This window comes from Schistocerca gregaria, chromosome 4, assembly GCF_023897955.1.
Source record: "Schistocerca gregaria isolate iqSchGreg1 chromosome 4, iqSchGreg1.2, whole genome shotgun sequence".
Lineage (NCBI taxonomy): Eukaryota > Metazoa > Arthropoda > Insecta > Orthoptera > Acrididae > Schistocerca > Schistocerca gregaria.
Window position 1 is genome coordinate 226,075,952 of NC_064923.1, and position 23,975 is coordinate 226,099,926.

At 41.0% G+C, this 23,975-nt stretch overlaps 1 protein-coding gene across 1 annotated transcript in view; it reads right to left on the reverse strand.

Moving 5' to 3' along the window:
- LOC126267664 (clavesin-1-like) overlaps positions 1 to 23,975 on the reverse strand; it is a 70,686-nt gene that overhangs the window by 6,021 nt on the left and 40,690 nt on the right. The window contains exons 3-5 of the mRNA XM_049972964.1: positions 8,432 to 8,584; positions 7,283 to 7,442; positions 5,992 to 6,241 (exon numbers count right to left, since the gene is read on the reverse strand). Of these exons, the coding sequence (XP_049828921.1) occupies positions 5,992 to 6,241; positions 7,283 to 7,442; positions 8,432 to 8,584 (563 nt within the window). The remainder of the gene's footprint in view (positions 1 to 5,991; positions 6,242 to 7,282; positions 7,443 to 8,431; positions 8,585 to 23,975) is intronic.

Here is a 23,975-nt window from a genome sequence, read left to right on the forward strand (position 1 = left end):
TGTTAGAGAGTGGAGCGGTGGAGAAATAGTGTGAAAGTTATTCGACAAACGGTCTGCCAGGTATGTGAGTGTGAATTGCAGAGCAGTCATGTAGATGTATATGTAGACTGAAGATGCATGACGAAGCTATTGTTGGTTGGTCTCAATATTAGTAGGGCAAAGACGGAGGTGATGAAATTATCTAGAATGACAGGTAATACTGGAAAAACAAACTGCGTCTGTGAAGCTACCCATATCATAATATTCAAGTATTAGGGTATATATTTGACAACGATGAAAAGTCTAAAATTATATCAAAGAATGGATTTAGGCAAGACATCTATAAGGCGCGAAAAATGGAAATTGGCCCTTAATAACGAAAAGAATGAAATCATACACATGAGTACTAAACGGAAGCCGCTAAATTTCGGTTACACAATAAATCACACAAATCTGAAGCTTTCAATTCAACCAAATAACTAGGAACTACAGTTGGGAATAACTTAAATTGCATCTATTTCATAGCTAATGTTGTGTGAAAGGCAAACCAAAGACTCCGCTTTATTAGCAGAAATAAGATGCGACAGCTGTATTAAGTAGACTGCCTACATTACGCCTCTCCGTCCTTTGCAAGACTATTTCAGTGCAGTATGGGGTGTTTGACAGATTGGACTGCTGGAGGACACCTAAGAATTTCAAAGAAAGACAGCTGTTTTGTACTAACGCCAAGTAAGGAAGATAGCGTCACGGATATAATATTCAACTTGGAATGGCAATTATTAAAACAAAGGGGAAAGCGAGAATATGCGAACAGTTGACAATGAGAAATATAAAAAGGACGGTAAAACTACAGAATTTGTTTCAGTCAAAAGATACATAAGTTGATGCAAGATGATGACGATGTTTGGTTTGTGGGGCGCTCAACTGCGCGGTTATCAGCGCCCGTACAAATTCCCAGCCTTTACTCAGTCCAGTAGCACTACTTTCATCAATGATGATGAAATGATGAGTACAACACAAATACTCATTCATCTCGACCCCGATGGAAATCTCTGACCTCGCCGGGAATCGAATCCGGGACCACGTGCTCGGGAAGCGAGAACGCGACTTGGAGACGATGAGCTGGCGACTTGATGCAAGAAACAGACATTGTTCACAAGACGAAGGTCGGAGCGATGACCGTGGAATCAAACTCAGTCGGCAAAATCATTTCGAACAACCAAAAAACAAGAGACTTTATGACGAAAGACTGGACAGAACTAGAAACAGACAACGCAACGTGGAGAGAGGCATCATTAGACAAATTAAAGCGGTAGCTACTTACGAGGTCGGAACATGATCTACATTATCCTTGATTGTCGAAGTGAAGAAGTGGTGATAAGATGCTTGTTCAGATACAAGGAGCTAGTGATCCGATGAGTACTGTCATTTGCGCTAGGCATGTAAGTCATGAGGTCTCGACGATTGGTAAAGGAAAGAATCCTGTACGTTGACGAGAGCGTCGTCAAGGAATAATTCTACAAGAGTTAAAAGCTGAAACATGTTGTCAACCATCGTACAGTAAATACCTTGGACTTAAGAAGATACTAACTTCTTATCCTGTGATATTAACTCTAAACTCGAAATACAAGAGAGACAAGAGGACCATTTACGCCATTGTCTTCCCTCGACATGCACGGTGTAGACATAAAGTTATAAATATTAGTTTTAAAAAATGAAGTTACGTAAGTAATTTTTTGTGAACCAGATGACAGTCAAACGATTATTAAAGATGGTTTGCGCTGCCTGTGAGCTGGAGACACAGCATCAAACTTTCGGAAAAATAGAATCCCGAGAATTGCAAAGTCAGGCGTGTGTGAGAACTATCACACAATCGGTTTAACAGAACGAGCATCAAAGTTACTGACAGGAATAACATACAGAACAACAGAAAACAATATTAAGGAACTGGCTTTAGGAAAGGTACAGTTTCCAGAGAGTCAGTTCTAAAGCTCTGCTTGATAACGGAAACAAAACTTAAGAAAAATCAAGACACTTTCATAGATTTCGTGGACCTAGAGAAACTACTTTTTGACGGTGCGGAATGTTGCAAGATGTTTGCAAATTTGAAGAAAAAGGGCAATGAAAAGCTAATACGAGTAAAATACTATATGTGCACCAAGATAAACGATAAGCATGGTAGATCAAGAACGAATTGTTAGTGTTGGTGTCTGTAAGACAGTGATGCTGTCTGTTGCCGCCACTGTTCAATCCTTACATCGAATAGGCAGTGAAAGGTAATCAAAGAAAAGTTCAGAAGTGGAGCTAAGACTCAGGGTGAAAGGATGTCAGTGTTAAGATTCGCTGATAATACTGATATCCTGAATAAAAGTGAGGAAGAATTACAGGACGTGTTGAATGGAATGAACAGTCTAATGAGTACTGAGTATGGATTGATAGTAAACAGAAGAAAGACGAAAATAATGAGGAGTGGCAGATTTGAGATTAGCAAAAAACGTAACACCAGACTTGAGGATCAAGAAGTAAACGAAGATAAGAAATTCTCCTACCTTGGAAGCACTGTAATGTATGACGAACTAAACAAGATGTACAAAAAAGAAGCAAACTAGCACAGACAAAGAGAGAATTCCTGACTGAATCTAACAGTATCAAACAAAAACCTCATTTTGAAGAAGAAATATCTGGAAATGTACGATTGGAGCATCTCATAGTGTCGCATCATGGACTGTAGAAAAACAGGAAAAGGACTAAACTGAAACTTCTCTGAGGTGGTGCTACAGAAGGTTGTTCAAAATAAATGAAACTAATAGGATAGGAAACGAGAAGGTGCACCGCAGACTCAGCGAAGAAAGGAACATTCGGAATACACTGACAAGAACAAAGGGCAGGATGACAGAATATGAGTTAAGAGAATGACTTCCATGGTTAGAGTGAGTTGAGGGTGACTGACTGTAGAAGAAGACAGAGGTTGGAACACATCCAGAGAATAAATGCTGCCAACTTTTGTTCCATATACTACTCGGGAATGAAGAAATTGCCACTAAGGCAATCGTGGCTTGGCCGCATCAGTCCAGTCCGAACACTGTTATCAACAACAACAAAAGGAAAAGCACTCTGACGATAATGAGATGGGAATTACTTCAACATTACATCTGTACAAGAGCAATTTTTGGCCAGCTTATTTTGAGTGCAAGACCTGTCAAACAGTAATTAGTCGACCGTTAGAAACGCTAAGTGATTTTCCAGGAACGTAGGGGAAGCTTCCTGAAGTTGCCAGTCAAGGCCAGTCAGGTACTGGCAAGTTGACAGGGTTGGAGAATTGCCTTATAATTCGCTCGTCAGCCGTGAGGAACTGAGGAGTAGGCGAGGTTTACCAAAACAACATCTTTCTCTCTATGAATCTAAGACAACATGCTATGTTCGTCTTTGGCATTCTCTATGCCCTTGTGATATAATTGAAATTATCCGCTATCTTCCATGTTTTGAAGACCAGTTGTATATAAAAAGGGTAACTGTCCTACTGTTGCAGGCAGAATTGCCATTTGGACTTAACTTAAATTTACCTAATGATTCAGTTAGATTTCGACTACACGCAACAAAACTGTGATAACACTTTAATTGCGCACATAATTTTCTGATTTCCTTGATACATGACACTTTAAAGATACATGCGAATATTTGTGAGAGTATCCGATATAAATGGCCAGTTTTTGTATAAACACCACATAATACTAACGTTTACTGGAACACAATACACACCTTTAGTGGTGCGTCAAACCTGATACGTGGTGATCCACATAGGCCGTAAAGTATAAGTTTGTTTGCATGTTGTGTAAGGCTGTTAGTGCTAGTGCCGATGTTGCAGGGTATCACGCTTCCTCGACCCAAGCAATTGAATACGGGTAAAAAACTATAGTTGAAATTAATAATGAATTTATAACTATCATCATATTAAATCATTGTCATCTCATAAATATACACTGCAGGAAGCCTTCAACGCTAGAATCAGGCTAAACAAAAATTTCAAAATTGTTTTTATGATTCCTGACAAAGCTGTTATCTGTACTTTTAAATACCATTTATACTGCCTTTTATAGTAAATGTAGTTCTACTGGATCAATGCAAATAGTGATTACAAACAAAAAGGAAACTATTAAATTTTCCATCTATTAATTTGTGCTTGAATATAGTCAGCTATGATCCACTGCATTAAGTGTCGATTCTCTGATGCCACCTTTTGCCTACTCACCTCCTCCGTATACAAGGCGGGCAAAATACGAGTAGAAATGGCCTGGAAAATATTTCGCGCACCTTAAGATAGGCAATACCAGTTACATCATCTATCATAGGCAAGGATGATGTAAATTGCGTTGCCTGTCTTGAAGTGCATGAAATATTTCTTAGGACATGCTTAGTCTGCCCATCCCATATAAACACATAGCCCACAAACAGAATGTTACAGAGCTCCCAGCGTAAATTCGCCAGATCATTTACGGAGTGAGACCCCAAAATTTGGCGATCAAAATTGCGCAATAGTAAACCATTTAATCGAAAATGGGAATTCTAAGCAGATGACTGCTGGAATGAGAAAAATGTGTGTGGCATGATCACATAATTTCGCGGTTGAAAACGAAAGATTATAGGGCAATAGGCAACAGAATGGCATTATTGGAAAACATTGTCACTCCCCTCCATCCCCCATCCAAACAATTCAATCCCTGTCTAAGGACATCCAGAATATGAAACCTCACTGAACATCACGACATCTTTTTGTTTTATACTGTTACTGCAATGTCTGGTCTTGTGTACCGGGTGGACCCTCAAGGGACTGTTCAGTACCATTCGGTAGACTATATATATGTGATCCAAAGCAGCAGAGTATGCTTATGGTTTTTCAGCCCGCCTGTTTCGCTTCCTCCTGTGACATGATCATAGAGATGTGTGAACAAGACATATGTGTAAATGAAATGTCAAATAATCCCTCTAAGACCACCCAACTCGGCAACATTCTCTCTGCCACTAGCACACCTATAGACATACAACCTTTGACTGAGTCCAAGGCGCCTGCAGGCAGACAACCTCCTGGCACCCTTCCGATTTCACATTCCCATTAGTAGGGACAAGAGCGGCAGCGTAGTCTTACACCTCTCGTGAACCTTTGAGCCCTGTCCGTTTAGGAGCAGATATCGACACTTCTGGTTTAACGACTCGTCGAGCCCAAATGTAACGTCCCAGATCGCCACACTTCTGTGTTTGTAGAGAGGACGATTTTGGTGTTCCAAAATTCTTCGTTTAAATGGGAATGAATTACGGAGTTCCGAAAAAGTGACCCTCAAATTATGTTATTCAGTGCATTTATTTCATTTGCAAACCACAGATTTAAGCAGCTGCACTGCTTCCCTCGGCCAGTCGTCATTTCACTTGCCAACAACTCTAGTTCAATTTGGCACACAGTTCTAATTAAGCCATCAGCGAGTCACCAGCAGTTATGAAGAATTATCATCATATGTTTGCAATAATCACCAAGTGTCGAGAAATTTAGCCGTTAACTGAGCCTGCTGCCAGCAATACCAGTAGAAAGTAAGCTACAATTAGATTGGATAGTCATCATCCACTGAGCTAGACTGAGACTTGGGTTCTGAACTTGTACATCACTGCCACACCTTCTCCTCGAACTGACGCCGAATATTTGTTTGTGTACATATGATTTTAATAAATGACTGTTATTTGTTATTCAGTGTGTTTCATTCTTTTTGTTGTAGTTATACTTTGCACTGTGATCAGACAGCTGCACGCGCAAGCGCGCACCTCAATATAGTAACTAATTTCTATGGCGGGAGGTTCGCTTCCTGCTATATTTCTGCTGGGCATCAAATTTATTAGGTGAACATACATGATCCTTGATACCTGCGTTCTATTTACAGTCTGGTAAACGGTTTTAAGGTCCGAAAGTTCCTTAAATATTACACTTTCAGTCTGTTAGGTATGAATGTAATAGGTTACTGAAATTACCTTGTAGCAGAGTTCGAGATTGCGGATGATGTTGATGTCCGCCCGCACTACGTGCCCACCATTTACGTTGGCCATGTCTATGATGCACACATCTCCAATAGAATAGTCCTCGACGAACATAACTTCCATAGCAATGGACAGGATCTTACCATATGCGGCCCAAATTATATTCATTGAGTCTTCGTCCACAGCGGTGATGACGTGGACGCGGTACGCGTCCTTTGTGAGTCGTGGCATCGTCATCATTTTGCTGTAGGAGACATTATACTCCTATTAATCCATACGCACGGGAAAGAGGATAATACATGTAGTCAACATGAAGTTACAGTTTACGAAATACAGCAACAAACAATAAACAAGGAATGAAGACTGGGTTTGACGTGCTGTCGGCATCGAAGTCAATATAGACGTAGCGTACGCTAGGATTGTGTCAGGGATAGGGAGGAAAATCGGGCGTCCCCTTTAAAAGGAACCATCCCGACATTTGGCTGGAACGATTTAGGGAAATGAGGGAAAACCTATGTCTCGAAGACGGACACGGGTTTGAGGCGTCGTCCTACTGAATGGGAGTGCAGTGTTCTAACCGCTGCGCTAACTCATTCCGCAACAAACAACGAAGTACGCATCTAGAATGAATCCTTCGGCCACAATGTACTGTGCTCTCTTCCGAAATTTCTTGGTGGGATAGAACTGTGACTCGGACTATCATACAAACTGAGTGAGCCCAGAAAGTGAGCGTCAGGTGTCAACAATGGTGAAGAATAAATGTACGCACGAAGGAGGAGGCGATGGCAGTATTAAGAAATTTAGAGGCACGTAAACAGTGTAAATTCTACTTCACAACAGTAAAGTATTCGTTACTACTTATCTGTGTTGAACGGATAATACGATTAAACGTTCATAAATACTCGTTTCTCTCTACGAGTTTTTAAATGTGCGTACCATTTCAAGCAACCTAACCAAACTACCGAACACCGACACCGAAATACACATTTAAAAATGTCCGACGAATTAGAAGGCTGAACTGCTTATAAAATATAGAACACTTTTTTCATTTGATTTTAACTGTTTTGGTTGTACAAAAGACTTTACTACTCTCAACAAAAGTGTAATATCATGATTTCGTTGAGAATTTACAAGATAACAACCCTTACACATGATTACAGTCTAAACATTGGTACATGTTCTCTGTAGGATAATAAATCCATTATAGTAATGAGCAAAAATTCCTGAATTAATTAGTAATAACTACATCGTGAAATTAAACTGATGAAGACGAGTCGGGACTCACATGTGCTCCATTGCAAACTGGATGTCGGTTCCTCTTGCATCTCTGTTCATTAGAAACTCGGGAATTCTGTTTTTCAGGGAAAAATAAGCGTCTAATCCCAGTTTGACCCTCTCCATGCTGCACTTGCAGTTGATGTACATGCGCTCGATGAGGGAGCCGTCTGGAACACAGATTGTCCGATAGCCACCATAAGCCAGGACATTAACGACACAGGAAACAGAACACGCAAGCGCTCACATGAAATAAATACAGCTCATCACGGTTAGCCTAATGCACTCAAATTTATGGCCTTAAGTAAGGGAATGATTTCGTCCATGTGTCATGTCTTACTGAAGCAACTAATAAATGCATAATGCCAAAAACTCAAGACTAAATGTACTTAGCAACACTCCATATATTTGGACAAGTGTACTGCGTATATAATTTATTATCAGATCGACAAAAATTTTGCCATGCAAAATTTCCGACACTAGAACTGGTAATAAAAGATGTAAGTTTTTCAGTTTTAGCTGATATGTGAGTCATGGTTACATGTTAAATGGACTCAAAATCACAATACTGTGTTCCACATACGACTTGCTGCTAAACATAGTACAAAAGATAAAATAGAGCAATAACACATCGGAGCATTCTTAATCATTGAACAGATAACCTACGGAAATAGGAACATAAAATTTGGGTATAAAACGTAAAGCTGAATACCGTAACTCAATATTTCTCGTAAACTAACATGGAGAGGGTGATGTGGTAATACAGAAGTAAATTTGAAACGAACATAGTTCCTTGTGAAGCTGTGTATGAAACTATACCCTTCTTTTCCACAGTTATCAAGAAAAAACTTTATTAGAAATCTTTAATCTGCCGGGAAGTTTCATATCAGCGCATACTCATTACGCTGCAGAGTGAATATTTCATTCTGGAAACTTCGTCCACATCAATTGTAGTTCAGTCACGTTTACACTTACACAATGTGAAGAAACATGGAGGGAAATCAATAAAAAATAGTAAATCAGCGCTGTTCCTGGTATGGAAATGGAAGAGAGAAATAATATTTGCATGAACAAAGGCATTACATCTGAGTAGTTACATCAGTTACGATGACGGTACGCACATTACGAAGGCGTCATATATGACCTCAGGGGTACTGACCTACGGCGTTTGGTAAGTGTGGCTGCATCCTGAGCCACTCTCGCAGGGACGTCACAGCCGTCTTGATGTCCTCCTCGTTGGTGCCCACCTGCTTCCTGACATACGCCACCTCCTCAGCCGTGATCGCAAAGTACTTGCCGGTGTCTGTCATTGCTGTAAAGCAGAAAGTAGACACAGTCGCTTAAACCACCAAAACCGGTTCACTAACAGTAAAACCTAAAGGCGTATGCAATACACAACCACTGACTGCTCAAAAAAAGTAAAGAAGGAAGATTAGTGTTCATTAAGTCTCGTCGATAACCTCGGATAGTTTCAAGGATAGGTAAGGAAATCGACCGGCCCTTTCGAAGATAGCTGCCTGGAGCGATTTGGGGCAATCACGAAAAAGCTGAATATGAATTGTTGGGCTGCTTCATGTTTCTTCTGAATGAATCTAGATTGCTGTACTACTATCCATAGATCTCAGGTTGGAGCATCCGTTATGAGACAAGGGCGTTGTATTCTTCGTGAACTCCTTAACTGAGTATGGATGTAGTTCCGGTAGTCATTTCTTGAAACTGCTATTCGGTAGATGCAACAGGATGAAAACAACCGAATGGAGCCCTCGCACTTCCTTGTCGGGGACGTTAGGCAGTACTGTGACGGAAACGAGAACAGCAGTCAGTTTCTACGTAGGATCCTAGACAACAAACTTAAAAGAAAGATAGTCCAAGAATATAGTGAAATATAAGCAGCATCAAAAAATAGCGTAATGGGGGCAGGATTCATCAATAATAGGAAGGTAACGCAGGGGGTAAGTTACTTTCAACAGTTCAGTGCTAGAATTACAATCATGTTCATCGGAATCGACAGTAAACAAACGCCAATGACGTAGAGTAAACTGAAGTGTAACGGGAATGCTCGGAACAGTCATTGTGGAAATAAGTAGGCTATTGAGGTAGTGAGAAATGACGAGACGCGTTTGGAATTACGTACTGCGATGGTGAATACCACAGTAGGCAGTTCAGATCTAATAAGGAATAAGATATGTCTCCTCAGAAAGGATAAAGAGAGAAACATGTGGAAAACATTGACAAGGAGAATGGACTGGACGACTGGACATGTGTTAAGACATCAAGGACTAACTTACATAATGCCTGTGGAAGACGTAGGTGTAAAAACTGTATGGTGAGACAAGGATTGTAATATATTGAACAAAAGGTGGAGGTGTTTCAAGTTTTCGTCGGAGGTGATGGGTTTGGTGGAGAAGAGGGATTCGCGACGGACTGCATCTGATCAACTCAGGAGACTAATGACAAAGAAAATTCCGAGGAAATTAAAATTTCAATTACTCGTATATACTTATAATGTTTCTTCGACAACAACAGAGGAAAACGTAAATCCTGGGTGTGAGGAACTTGACAATGAAATGCCTTCATGGAACTACCGAGCAAAGCTTTGCAAAATCAGCAACTAAGAGCTTTCGCAACTTATGATCCTTCTTAACATTAATAAGACATTTTGAAAATTTGAAGCATTTCGTACCACCACTTGAGTGAAACTTAAAGAGTCGTATGTATAAGAGAAAGTTTTTTTAATGAGGGGATGACTCTTCCACAAAGGCTATGAAGAATATCCCATCTGTGAATGTTTTTCGGTCCATCATGCATCGTCTACGAGATGAATAAATGTAACTTTTTTTTACGTACGCTACGTCCATGATGTTAACATACATTACGAGATGTTAACGGCGTGCATCTCACAGCGCTTCTAAAGAGTAAAAGACCGAAGACCAACTTGAAAAAACCAGAAACGATTTTAGCTATACAATTTCTTGTACGTCACACAAATATTTTAGGAGGTTATCTATTACTATGTGCATTTCAAGTATTAATTGTAAACACTTGCATACAAGTATGTGAATACAATTAAAATAACTATAGTGATTAATCATTGTAAGCAGAGGCACGAGAGCCGTAAGTGAGTAACGAAATGCTCCTTCTTGTCGATGGAAAAACAAGTGCATATGTATAGAATGAAACAGGAAGCCGGAAGCACACTTTAATTGGGAATTAATGCGAATAGGTGAAATCATATAGTATAAGACGTTTAAACAAACTGATAAAGCAATAACTAAAGGAAAAACGGAGATGTAGATATACAAGTAGATTAAACGTAAAAATCAAGGAAATCACTTACGAACTGCGACTATGCTAAGTGCAGAACTTAGAAGCTGCAGTACCAAGCGATTTCTTATATTTGTACGGCTAGAGAAGCCTTCGACCGCGTAACGAATGTTCACAGTAATGAGACTCGTTACAACATAGACTGACGAGTTTTCCGTCGTAGCTATAAACACTAAAGAGAGCATGATAAAAGCGGAAGGAAATTTATGTTGAGAAGTGTGTGAGGCAAGTGTGAAAGTAATCAGTATTATTAACTTGTGCGCCAAAGCAACAGGGAAAGAGAGAAAGCGAACACTTATAATAGGGAAACAACCACCAATGCTAAGGCAGCAGACGACTTAACCCTTGTGACTGAGTTCCAGTTCAATGGAATGGGCAGCATACTCAATACAGCAGATGGTTTCAGGATAACAAAAGCTAAATGAAAGCTGGTACTAAGTAAAGACGGGAGGACTATATGAAAATTGGGTGTGACGCAGCAACAAGATTCTCCTGCGAAGGTAGCAAAAGTATTCCGGATGGCTCAAGTAATAAAGATGTCCGGCGTCTATTGGTATAGGCTAAGAATACTTTTCCTTAGCAGAACAACTTGACTCGCGAAACTTCAGTTTCTTTAGGCGCATACAATGTTCAGATAACTTAAAGGAATGCAGCCGGGCGTCATTGTCGACAGCCGACGATATTTAGAAAGGAGCACACCCTTCCATTTTCAAGGCAAAACTGCAGCAAGTAAACGCTGTGCAAGCGAAATTAAAAACTCCCTCGGCCATGAGTGTCTGTGTTTGTCCTTAGGATAATTTAGGTTACGTAGTGTGTGAGCTTATGGACTGATGACCTTAGTAGTTAAGTCCCATTAGATTTCACACACATTTGAACATTTTTTCAGCTACACAGCCATCATCACGTTATCTTTAACAGAAAATCTTAAACATTTGGGTAAATTTATGTGAATTACCTACTGATAAAATGATTTTACATACGTTTTCAAGTCCCAACTTTCATGCAGTATCGCTCATTCTGCTGCTTTCTATTTGTTTACTGACTATATTCTTTTGTTGCTATTTTACTGGTAATCAGTGTGCTCTGGCACTTCATTAATAGTGATCAGAAATAAACTTAATTTACTGTTGAAATGTTGAGGGAAATTGAGACGTATTTGCACACAAGAAAGTACCCACATTTAATTCTCAACAAAAAAAACTGAAATAAAATATAAACTGTTTATTGAAAACTTTGTTGACGTTAACCACCAATCATAACAGAACCAGAGCAAATTTAAGTAACACAGCACCACAGATATCAATTCATTATAACCGAATGACATCGCTGACAGAATTCTCAACAAGCTGATCTCAGTATCGCTGATCACCTGACACAATTACTGTCACGAAATTTCAAAAGGAAAGTGGCTTTATTTCTGACCATTATTAATGAAGTGTCAGAACAAGCTGAGGCACACAACTGATTACTGCTAAAATAACAACGAAAGAGCCCGCTGACGACCTCACCAGTGGGAGCCCGTAACATCCGAACACAAACACACCCACCCACCCACCCATCCACATACATACACACACACACACCAAAGAATATAGAACAAATACACAGTAACACAATCAACGCTTGGAGCATGGAAGTCAGGACTTGAAAATTTATGTAAAATCATATTATCCATCAGTAACTCACGTGCCACACAACAAATATACCAAATTTGTAAGATGTTCTATTACAGACAACTTGATGATGGCTGTATAGCTGAAATAGGGACATAGTTCAAATAAAAATAAAACTCATGGCAGCGTCACTGGTTATAAAAGAATTTATTGTGGAGTTGAAACTCTATCCCGATAGCTGGAAGTGCTTGCCAGAAAGTCGGTGGTGCTACATTCCATAGGATGGCCAGTGTCAAGACCAAGTTCTGTATTTCTCGCATCACGCATGACGTTCCAGATTACTACTTCTTTGCTACAACCTCTATTCGAATAAAGTTGGCAGACAGTGTCCACATATTTCACTACATGTGCCTTCAATATTAAAACACTGTATGACATATATTTTAAAAGATATGACGTCACAAACAGTGAGATGCGTGAAAAACAGCCGCATCGTGCACGACGTTGACACATATTGCTTCATTGCAACCAACTCCTCTCGCAACACATTTTGTAGACAGCAGCCACATATTACGCAGAGTGTATCTCAAAATTATATCATTCTATGACTCATAGTTATTACGCAGACACCTGGATCACAAACGACGGTTTAAAATTGTGTGCGTATGTCTGTTCGTTTCTGGAAGTATGTCTTCACACAGGCATATATCTGGGTTCAAAAAACAAAATCACCTCTTACGACATAACTGTGCATAATACAATACAATTACATCAAGCGAATTAAAAAATATATGTTTGCTCTTTGTATTACACATGCGTTGATGTATGATCCACAACTCAACAGAAGTATCGGTTTTGTGCTTTACTACCCAATATTTATCGCATGTCGTTTCAATCGTGTATTGAAGCTGAACTTGACACAACGCTGAAATTAGGGATGCTGGAGATATTGCACTTACTAAGAATGTTGGTTGGCTGTGCAAATAGTCTTCAGGCGAAGTGTCCACAGATGAATCAAGATGTTGGTGAAATAAGCAGGTTGTGGTCTGTATGGCTTTCAACTACAGTATGGGAGATCTCCAGACGAAAAGGTTGCCTGAAACACGAATTTTAGAAACACAAATTAAACTCTAAAGACTTTGTCAGAACCGTATATTTGGTCTAGCTGTTGGTTTCAATTTGTTACGCCCGTTGAACTAAGACCATTACGAGATTCGACCTAATTTGAAATGCTTATCAGATTACTTTAACAGCTCATAAATCAATAATATGAGTGATTAACAATCGTCACAACTTCTGTGGTGGAAAGTCATGACATTGAACGCTTTTGGCATTGTTGAACTTCTTTGAATAAAGCATTAACTTGTTAAAATCTGACCATTACTCGAAACTGCACGTGGAACAAGCATTTACTAGTGCAGCACTGAGATACTAAAGGAATCTTTACGCTATAAGTTAGTTAATCTTTTGTTGAATATCTTATTGTTCCAAGAAAACTGTGAGTAGAAAGTATCAAAGATTGATTACATCTTTTTCTACATACTGATTAGAAGACTTAAAGATCATGGAATTTGTTAATATTTAAATTCATTCACTTAACAGAGATAAGACGTGCTCCCTTACCATAGTATACTATCTTTTTGAAAACGTGCCGAAATAATTGGCATTGCGTAATGTAACTGCATATGTCAGTAATAACTAAACATAAAATTCAGAAATGGGAAAGAGAAAATAATAGGTAGTAGGAATGACATGCTACACTAATCAAGCCCTTCCGCTCGATGTCTTTCTTTCCGTGTTTAATGTGTTTATTGGTTTTTATTCAGCTGACGTTCGTATAAATCTCACAGTACTATTTATGATAATCTCCCTAGGTGATCACAAAATTATGCTCTCCTGATTCGATACACGATTTTGTGACATATTTTCTTTCTTTTGCCTGTATTAGGGTGTAATGCACTAAACATAAGTATCTCATTGTTTTTGATTTTGGAAAGCGAATCACATAGGTTAGAAATAGATAGTATTGTCGGAATAATCGAGCTGCACGACGATAGAACAATGACTTGCATATTGAATTTGTAACATTTCGGTTCTCTTCATGAGCGACGGTACTACAAGTGTGAATTTTCTTAAATATTACGAACTGCATTTACAACGCGAGAACTGGAATACGTCTCTCGCAAAGTTATCACAGAAACACGGGGCTATTAAATTTCTTTTCTAAATTTTAGTTCTGTTGTTGACATTAGAACACTGATCTTAGTTTATCATTTATTAGTGTGGTAAGTAACCTATAGTCAGATGGCATTCTGTTTACTTTCCCTAATTTAGTCTTTCATGCTAATTTCATACATGAAAACCGTTTTGCTCTAGCACCTCAGGTTTTGAAGACATCAAGAAAATAATTATTTTCATGGAACACTGTTGATCTCTGTTTATTTTTTTCTTACCTCCAAGTATTCAGTAATTTTTTATGTCATATCACATATGTTTTCGTCGTCGGTGAAAATGGTTGTATTTAAGTGAAAACGTCAAAACATCTACGATATCGAACAACCAATCTATAATCTGTATCTTTTTATTTTCAGTATAAGGCAATATTGTGACGTCCAAAGGTTGCAGACATCTGTTTTAATCTGTTCCTGTCTGTCTAAAAGATAAATCCCATTGGAAGGCATTAACTTCGTTTCTGAAGAAAGCATATGAATTATCCTTCTATTAAAAGATGGATACTGGTAAATGGTGGGTATTACCGTTAATCTCTTTGGCAAGTGCATGTAACTTGCGCTGTTGGACAAGGAAGCCGAAGAAGAACAACCGTCTAACATTCGGGGTTCCTATGCTATCGCACGAGTCAACTAGCACACCATTTCTGTTTGGTAAATGTTGCCTGATTTTCCTACAAAAATCGTACATCTGTAATGTATTTTGACGTTCCCTCAATCTCTAAACCAGTTCTACATAATCCCGCCGCATGCACAAATCAACAACACCTACAGAATATACAGTTGCTGAAGAAACGCAAGAAGAAAGTTCTCTTTCATGTTCCAGCAACGTGTCAGGCCCATATCAGCAATCTGAAGAGGGTATTCAGATAATGAACAGAGCTGAACTTTGTGACCTCGTATGGGACGTAGCACTAGCAAAAGGTCGAGTGGAACTGATCAGTTAACACCCTAAAGAATTTAATTTGCTTGCACCGGTTACAACTAAATCAAACTATCGCCGCAGACACAAAGCACTTGTGAAATTCTTTGCCCTCACTGACACTACTTGCTACTGTACGGACATTCGAGGTCTCATGTTATGCCGTAGGGTGGAACATAACACTTAAACATGGCGGTTGTTCATTGACTCATCTGAAACCTAGTTCGAATGCAATATTACTAAGCAGGTCTGCTTTTGGTACTCGAAGATGTTGGGGCGCGTTTCTTGGTGACGCCTTCTTCTGCGTCCCGCTAAACGGCAGAGGGTTCGTGTAGTGAGACTATCCTTGGTGGTCCATTGATAGTGACCGGGCCAAACATCTCACTAAATAAGCATCAAACGAAAAAAACCACAACGAACGAAACACGCCTAGCTTCAAGGGGCAAACCAGATGGCGCTATGATTGGCCCGCTAGATCGCGCTGCCATAGGACAAACGGATATCAGCTGCGTTTTTTTAATAGGAACTCTCATTTTTATTACATATTCGTGTAGTACGTGAAGACAAATGAATGTTTTAGTACGATCACTTTTTTTTCGCTTTGTGATAGATGGCGCTGTAGTAGTCACAAACGTACACTCCTGGAAATTGAAATAAGAACACCGTGAATTCATTTTTCCAGGAAGGGGAAACTTTGTTGACACATTCCTGGGGTCAGATACATCACATGATCACACTGACTGAACCACAGGCACATAGACACAGGCAACAGAGCATGCACAATGTCGGCACTAGTACAGTGTATATCCACCTTTCGCAGCAATGCAGGCTGCTGTTCTCCCATGGAGACGATCGTAGAGATGCTGGATGTAGTCCTGTGGAACGGCTTGCCATGCCATTTCCACCTGGCGCCTCAGTTGGACCAGCGTTCGTGCTGGACGTGCAGACCGCGTGAGACGACGCTTCATCCAGTCCCAAACATGCTCAATGGGGGACAGATCCGGAGATCTTGCTGGCCAGCGTAGTTGACTTACACCTTCTAGAGCACGTTGGGTGGCACGGGATACATGCGGACGTGCATTGTCCTGTTGGAACAGCAAGTTCCCTTAACGGTCTAGGAATGATAGAACGATGGGTTCGATGACGGTTTGGACGTACCGTGCACTATTCAGTGTCCCCTCGACGATCACCAGAGGTGTACGGCCAGTGTAGGAGATCGCTCCCCACACCATGTTGCCGGGTGTTGGTCCTGTGTGCCTCGGTCGTATGCAATCCTGATTGTGGCGCTCACCTGCACGGCGCCAAACACGCATACGACCATCATTGGCACCAAGGCAGAAGTGATTCTCATCGCTGAAGACGACACGTCTCCATTCGTCCCTCCATTCACGCCTGTCGCGACACCACTGGAAGCGGTCTGCACGATGTTGGGGCGTGAGCGGAAGACGGCCTAACGGTGTCCGGGACCGTAGCCCAGCTTCGTGGAGAGTGGTCCTCGCCGATACCCCAGGAGCAACAGTGTCCCTAATTTGCTGGGAAGTGGCGGTGCGGTCCCCTACGGCACTGCGTAGGATCCTACGGTCTTGGCGTGCATCCGTGCGTCGCTGCGGTCCGGTCCCAGGTCGACGGGCACGTGCACCTTCCGCCGACCACTGGCGACAACATCGATGTACTGTGGAGACCTCACGCCCCACGTGTTGAGGAATTCGGTGGTACGTCCACCCGGCCTCCCGCATGCCCACTGTACGCCCTCGCTCAAAGTCCGTCAACTGCACATACGGTTCACGTCGACGCTGTCGCGGCATGCTACCAGTGTTAAAGACTGCGATGGAGCTCCGTATGCCACGGCAAACTGGCTGACACTGACGGCGGCGGTGCACAAATGCTGCGCAGCTATCGCCATTCGACGGCCAACACCGCGGTTCCAGGTGCGTCCGCTGTGCCGTGCGTGTGATCATTGCTTGTACAGTCCTCTCGCAGTGTCCGGAGCAAGTGTGGTGGGTCTGACACACAGGTGTCAATGCATTCTTTTTTCCATTTCCAGGAGTGTATAAGTACGTGGTATCACGTAACATTCCGCCTGTGCGGATGGCATTTGCTTCGTAATACATTACCCGTGTTAAACTGGACCGTTTACCAATTGAGGGAAAGGTCGATATCGATTGATGTATGACTTTGTGATCAAAATGGCCAACGGGCGTGTGCTATGTATGCTGCTCGGTATCGTGGACGACATAATCCAAATTTCCGGACTGTTCGCCGGATAGATACGTTATTTAAGGAAACAGGAAGTCACACGTGAAATGTCAGCCACGATCTGCAACAAATGATGATGCCCAAGTAGGTGTTTTAGCTGCTGTCGCGGCTAATTCACATCTCAGTAGCAGACAAATTTCGCGAGAATCCGGAATCTCAAAAACATCGGTGTTGAGAATGCTACATCAACATCGATTGCACCCTTGCCATATTTCTATACACCAGAACGTCGTATACAGTTCTGCCACTGGGCAGAAGAGATATTATTGGACGATGATAGATTTTTTGCACGCATTCTATTTAGCGACGAAGCGTGTTTCACCAACAGTGGTAACGTAACCGGCGTAATATGTACTATTGGGCAACGGAAAATCCACAAACGCTCCGACGGAGGAATTAAAATTGGCCCCCATTTTATCGATGTCAATCTAAATGGTGCAGTGTATGCTCATTTCCTACGTTATATTCTACAGATGTTACTGTAAGATGTTTCACTGCATGACGGAATGCCGATGTACTTCAAACTTGATGGATGTCCGCCACACATATCGCATGTGGTTGAAGCGTTATTGAATAGCGTATTTCATGACAGGTGGATTGGTCGTAGAAGTACCATACCAGGGCCCGAACGTTCACCGGATCTGACGTTCCCGGATTTCTGTCTGTGGAAGAAGTTGAAGGATATTTGCTATCGTGATCCACCGACAACGCCTGACAACCCGCGTCAGCGCATTGTCAATGGTAATCGTTCCCCCCTATGTAAGTGGGTGTCAAAAAAATATTTCCACATTCGGAGGAGAAAGTTTGTGATTGTAATTTCGTGAGAAGATTGGGTTGCAATGTTTCCGTCATAATGATGTCCAACCAAAATCCTGTATCATTTCAGTGACACTCTCTCCCATACTTCATGATGACACAAAACGTGCTGCCCTTCTTTGAACTTTTCCGATGTACTCCGTCAGTCCTATCTGGTAAGGACCCCACATCGCGCAGCTGTATTCTAAAAGACGACGGGCAAATTTTGTGCAGACAATCTCCTTAGTACGTCTTAGCATTTTATAAATGTCCTGCCAATGAAACGCCGTTTTTGGTTACCCTTCCCCATAACATTTTCTATGTGTTCCTTCCAATTTAAGTTGTTCGCAGTTGTAATTCCTAGGCATTTAGTTGAATTTACGGCCTTTTAATATGACTGAGTTATCGTGTAACCGAAGCTTTACGACTTCCTTTTGGCACTCACGCGGATGACTTCATACGTTTCGTTATTTAGGGTCAACTGCCAATTTTAGTATCATTCAAATATCTATTCTAAACCGTTTCGCAATTTGTTCTAATCAGATTGAAATCCCTTGTCAATAGCACTCAACACTTCATGCGGATAAGGAGCTAGTTGTGTTTCACAAGAACGGATTTTCTATGCCCATGTTGACTATGTGTCAATAGACAGTTTTCTTCTTGGTAATGCATAATGTTCAAAGACAATATCTGTTCCAAAATCCTGCTGCAAGTCGAGTTAATGATATGAGCCTGTAATTAAGCTCATTACTCCTACTGCCTTTTTTGAATATTGGTGTGACCTGTGCAACTTTCCAGTCTTTGTGTGTGTGTGTGTGTGTGTGTGTGTGTATGAATTCCTAAGGGACGAAACTGCTGAAGTCATTGGTCACCAAAACTTACACACTACGTAAACTAATTTATCCAACTTACGTTAACTACAAAACACACATCCAGGCCCGAGGGAGGACCTGAAACTCCGACGGGAGGAGTCAAGCAATCCGTGACACGGCGCCTCAAACCGCGCGGCCTATCTACGCGGCCCAGTCTTTGGGTACAGATCTTCCGTCGAGCGAACAGTTGTATATGATTCTTAAGTATAGAGCTAATGTCTCAGCATACTCCGAAAGGAACCTAATTGGTATACAGTCTGGATGAGAAGCCTTGCTTTTATTAAGTGATTTAAGTTGCGACACCACTCCGAGGATATTTACTTCTACCCTGCTCATCTTGGAAAACTATTCTTGATTCGAATTCTGGAATATTTACTTCATATTCTTCCGTGAAGGCATTTCGGAAGGCTGTGTTTAGTAACTCTACTTTGGCAGCACTGTCTTCGATAGTATCTCCTTTGCTATCACTCAGAGGAGGCGTAGATTGTTTCTTGCCGCTAACATACTTCACGTACGACCAGAATCTCTTTGAATTTTCTGCCAGGTTTCAAGACAAATTTTCGTTATGAAAACTGTTATAAGCGTCTCACATTGTAGTCCGCGTTAAATTTCGAGCTTCTGTAAAAGATCGCTAATCTTGGGGACAATGAGTCTGTTTAAATTTGGCATGTGTGTTTCGCTGTTTCAGCAACGGTATTCCGGCCCGTTTTGTGTACCAAGAAGGATCCGCTCCGTCGTTTGTTAATTTATTTGCTATAAATATCTCAGTTGCTGCCGAGACTATTTTTTTGAATTCAAGCCACATCTGGTCTACACTTATATAACTAATTTGGAAGGAGTGGAGATTGTCTCTCAGGTGGACGCCGAGAGAATTTTTATCTCCTTTTTGTGGTTGTACAACGTGCAATGTGTGGTTTTCATGAGCAATAAAGAGGGTGGAAATGATGTTTACGTTGACCTCTATTCCAAATTTCTGTACAATTTCCGGAACTCTCAGAACCGAGGTGATGCAAAACTTTTTTTTTTGATGTGTACATTATATCTTGAACTAGTGTTACTCTATGCGCCATGCCACTCAACCTATTTTCGTACCTATGCTATGTTCATTAGTAGTCTATGTAACGATAATTGTTCTAGTAAAATATGAATGAGGATCATGAATCTTGTGTTTTGAAAATTTCGGAGCAAAAGTTAGTTACACGAATATTCCTGTCTTGCCACGATAAATTATCGCACTATTGTTGTTAGTTTTCCGCCTTCAGTTGCCATCCTAAGCAACTCCTTTAATGGCAGATAAAAACATTTACAACATCAGTCATTAAAACAACAGAAATATGAACCTATTTCATGCAATCATGTGCCACTGCTTCTCTGTAACATGTACTGCTTTTAGTGATGAAAGAAGAAACTTGGCAAAATATAAAATATTCTCATTTACCGTTGATTGGGTAGATAATAAAAAAGTCGAACTCCCTGACATCAATCTGAGGGGGGGGGGGGATATGCAATGCTGGTGAGTGAACTGCATCAGTGAGGTAAAGGTGGCCGCAACTCTATGGCTGCTTCGGTAAGCAATGTGCCTTACAATAGGTAGCATGACCTTGCTTGGTTCACTCTTTCCACTCACAAACCAGCCATAGGAGCACCCACTGTTCAAGATGTAACCCTAACGTGGTGCATCTTGATACATTTCACATGACTAAATTATATCCCGAGTGGAAAGGAGCGATAAGTGGCAGAAAAACAGCTATGATCAACTGAAGGTCGAAGTCCAAACTTTTGGACTCTTACTCCGGCATACACTTAACTGTAGATCCTGAAATTCCAGTTCCCTTTGTGAAACTTGGTATAATTTCGTAAGGAAATGGAAAAGTAATCTTTACATTAATTAGTAATATCAAAACTGGCAGGATATAAAACAGTTTACGAATGTAATCAGCAAGAATTCCATGATCCAGTAAATTCCTAATTAGAATTTATATAGAAAACTTTGATTTCTTTACTTGATCGCAACATTTCCTCCAGCATTGGGTAGTTAACCATAAAGTACTGATGTGCTGCTCAAAGTATTAGTCATAGCGATGCAGTGTTAGATACATTTACCATCATTAGGCAGTTACCGCCACCACCGTACCGCAGTTATTGGTTGGTGAATGTCAAGAAAAGTAGCTTGGGAGACCCCAGGGTAAACTTGCCCATGCCTGCATCCAGTTCCAGGAATGACATTAACCTGTGTCGAAGCTTCCGCAACAAATAATTTAGCTGACGACAATTGTCGAAGGATGTACATCAAACAGACTACGACTGCGATTATCGCCTGTGAGATACGTGACTTGGAAGCCAGTCTCAAGACAAGAAAACGCTCAAGTAGCTATCACGCAAGAAGCAAATGATAACGTGAGACTCCTGGGAGAGGATCGACAGTGCGAGCAATCAAAACATGCCATACACAAAAGATGTTGATGAATGATGAATACTATATCGAAGTTGATAACAAACCACAAATTAGGGCTCGTTCACAATGCACGTTGAAAAATTCTACATAATTATTGGGAGACGTTTTCCCACGTCCAAAACTAACTTGCTGTGTCTTCGTATGAAGGAGTGATCGAAGATACTTTAAAAGAACTCAGTTCCTCGATGAATATCCACGTAACTACAGGGGTGTCTCTCCTACTTGTATGACGTTGTCCGCAATATTCCTACACGAAGAACCGTAGAGCAGTAGAAGGCGGCGGCGTGAAGATCTGGGTAGTTACTGGGCCTCTACTGACGGCGTGTTACGGCTGACGCGCTGCCTGGTATAGACCAAGGCGACGGAGGTCAGGTCTGCCGACGTCAAGCGCTGACGCGATACTGCTGGTATTGCCAACTAGTTGCTCCAGAACTGGACTGTTGATGCTACTGAAAGGAACTGCTGGCAGTGTTGATACGAGGCGTAGGGTGTAACTGACTTCATGCAGTCCGACGGCGGCATCAATAAACGGGAGCGGATGGATATGTGCGTAGCGCAGCAAAGGCACGTGAAATGGTGTAAGTAAATAGCGCACTATCGACAGCGATGTTAGCTGCGAAAGGCAGGCTGCCTGTATTGGAGGTTGGCGCCCCCATACACTATGGTGGTGACGTGTTACTCCACGGTAAACAGCCCAGGCCGTACAAGAAAATATCGCAGTGTTCATGACAACTGTTTACGCACGTACTCCTAGCGCTGCACCTACCCGCACGACCTGCCTGGTGTGCTGAGGACAGGAATACCAGGCGGATGCAACACAACTTACTCAAACTTCATAAATACTATAATGAAATTATAAGCAGCGAGTTGCATAAAAGGAACTTAATTTATTTACCAGTTTAGAGCACCTAGGGCGCTTCTTAATAAGACTGGTGAAGGAAAATATACCACAAATAAGTAGAAGTCAGATAAAAATATTAAATTTAGGAACAAAATTTTTAAAAAAATATTTTAAAAAGTAAACGATGAAAATCGTACATACCTACGCCTATCGCATTATTTTCGAGCGTTAATAATAAAATGTTTACAGTACAATGTCATGGTCCTAAAAATATATGCAAGAGCAATAAGTAATACAATACTAACTGGACTAACACAATAACAGCGCTTAGATGCCTACATGTAGTTCACAGTGTCTGCATAAAATTAGTATAAAGAAACGAAACCAAAAGTGCAAACAGTACGACAGAACCGATAGAACATGAGCCAATCAGTCAATGACATTTTGAAGTTGATATCAGAGAGGGGGTGAAAGTACGATAAAATAATAAAGCAAAGTAACTATAGTTGTCGTAAGGCATAAACAAAATTTTATGTCGATATAAGTGGCGTAGTAAGTAATATTAAAAAACCTAATTATAATTAAAATAAATTAATATCAATGACAAGTGGTGCTTTGGATGGAAAATGTGGGAACTAATCTCTATACAGTTGCAGCGAGGTCAGTAGCACGCTTGCAGAGAATCTGTCAATAAAAAGAGAAACTGAAACGCATCAAGGGACTGGAATATGTGACTGGAGTAAGCGGAGAGTCTGTTCTCAACCATTAGGTAAGATTAAGAATCAGAAAGTGACTGTACACGCAAAGAAGCGAGAGCACAGTTATGAAATAAAGAGACAACCAGCTCTGGAATATATCCTGGTCGCGTTTCGTGAAACAATTGCATCTAGCGCCTTCAATATCAGTTGTAGGGTGCTGCAAGTTTTAAAATACGTCGTTACAGCGATGTCAAGAGCGTGGGCATATACCATGCTGCCACTGCTGTTTCACTAATATATCAGTGGATCACAAAATATGAATGAAAAATACAGTGGGCCACTCACATATCCCATAATCATCTAATGGTAAGATCACCATTAAATACCAAACAGAAATGTATGTGAACATATCAGTAGTACCTGGACGCAACGAAATTTCGTATGCGGCCAGCAACCTGTTACACACATGATGGCGCTCTACTGCAGTACATCACACGTCCGATGCGATGCGCTACTTTATGCTATTAGTGGTCCAGGAAGTTAAGCTGAGAGTCACTTAGTGCAGTCCGAGATACAATAACAGGAAAACAAACACGGAAACTCCGCTTTGAGCGAACGTCATGAATTAGGGCGCACTTTCGTCCCAGTGATTGTCACAGCTAATCGTTCCAAATCTATATGCAGAACTTCCTCAGAGTC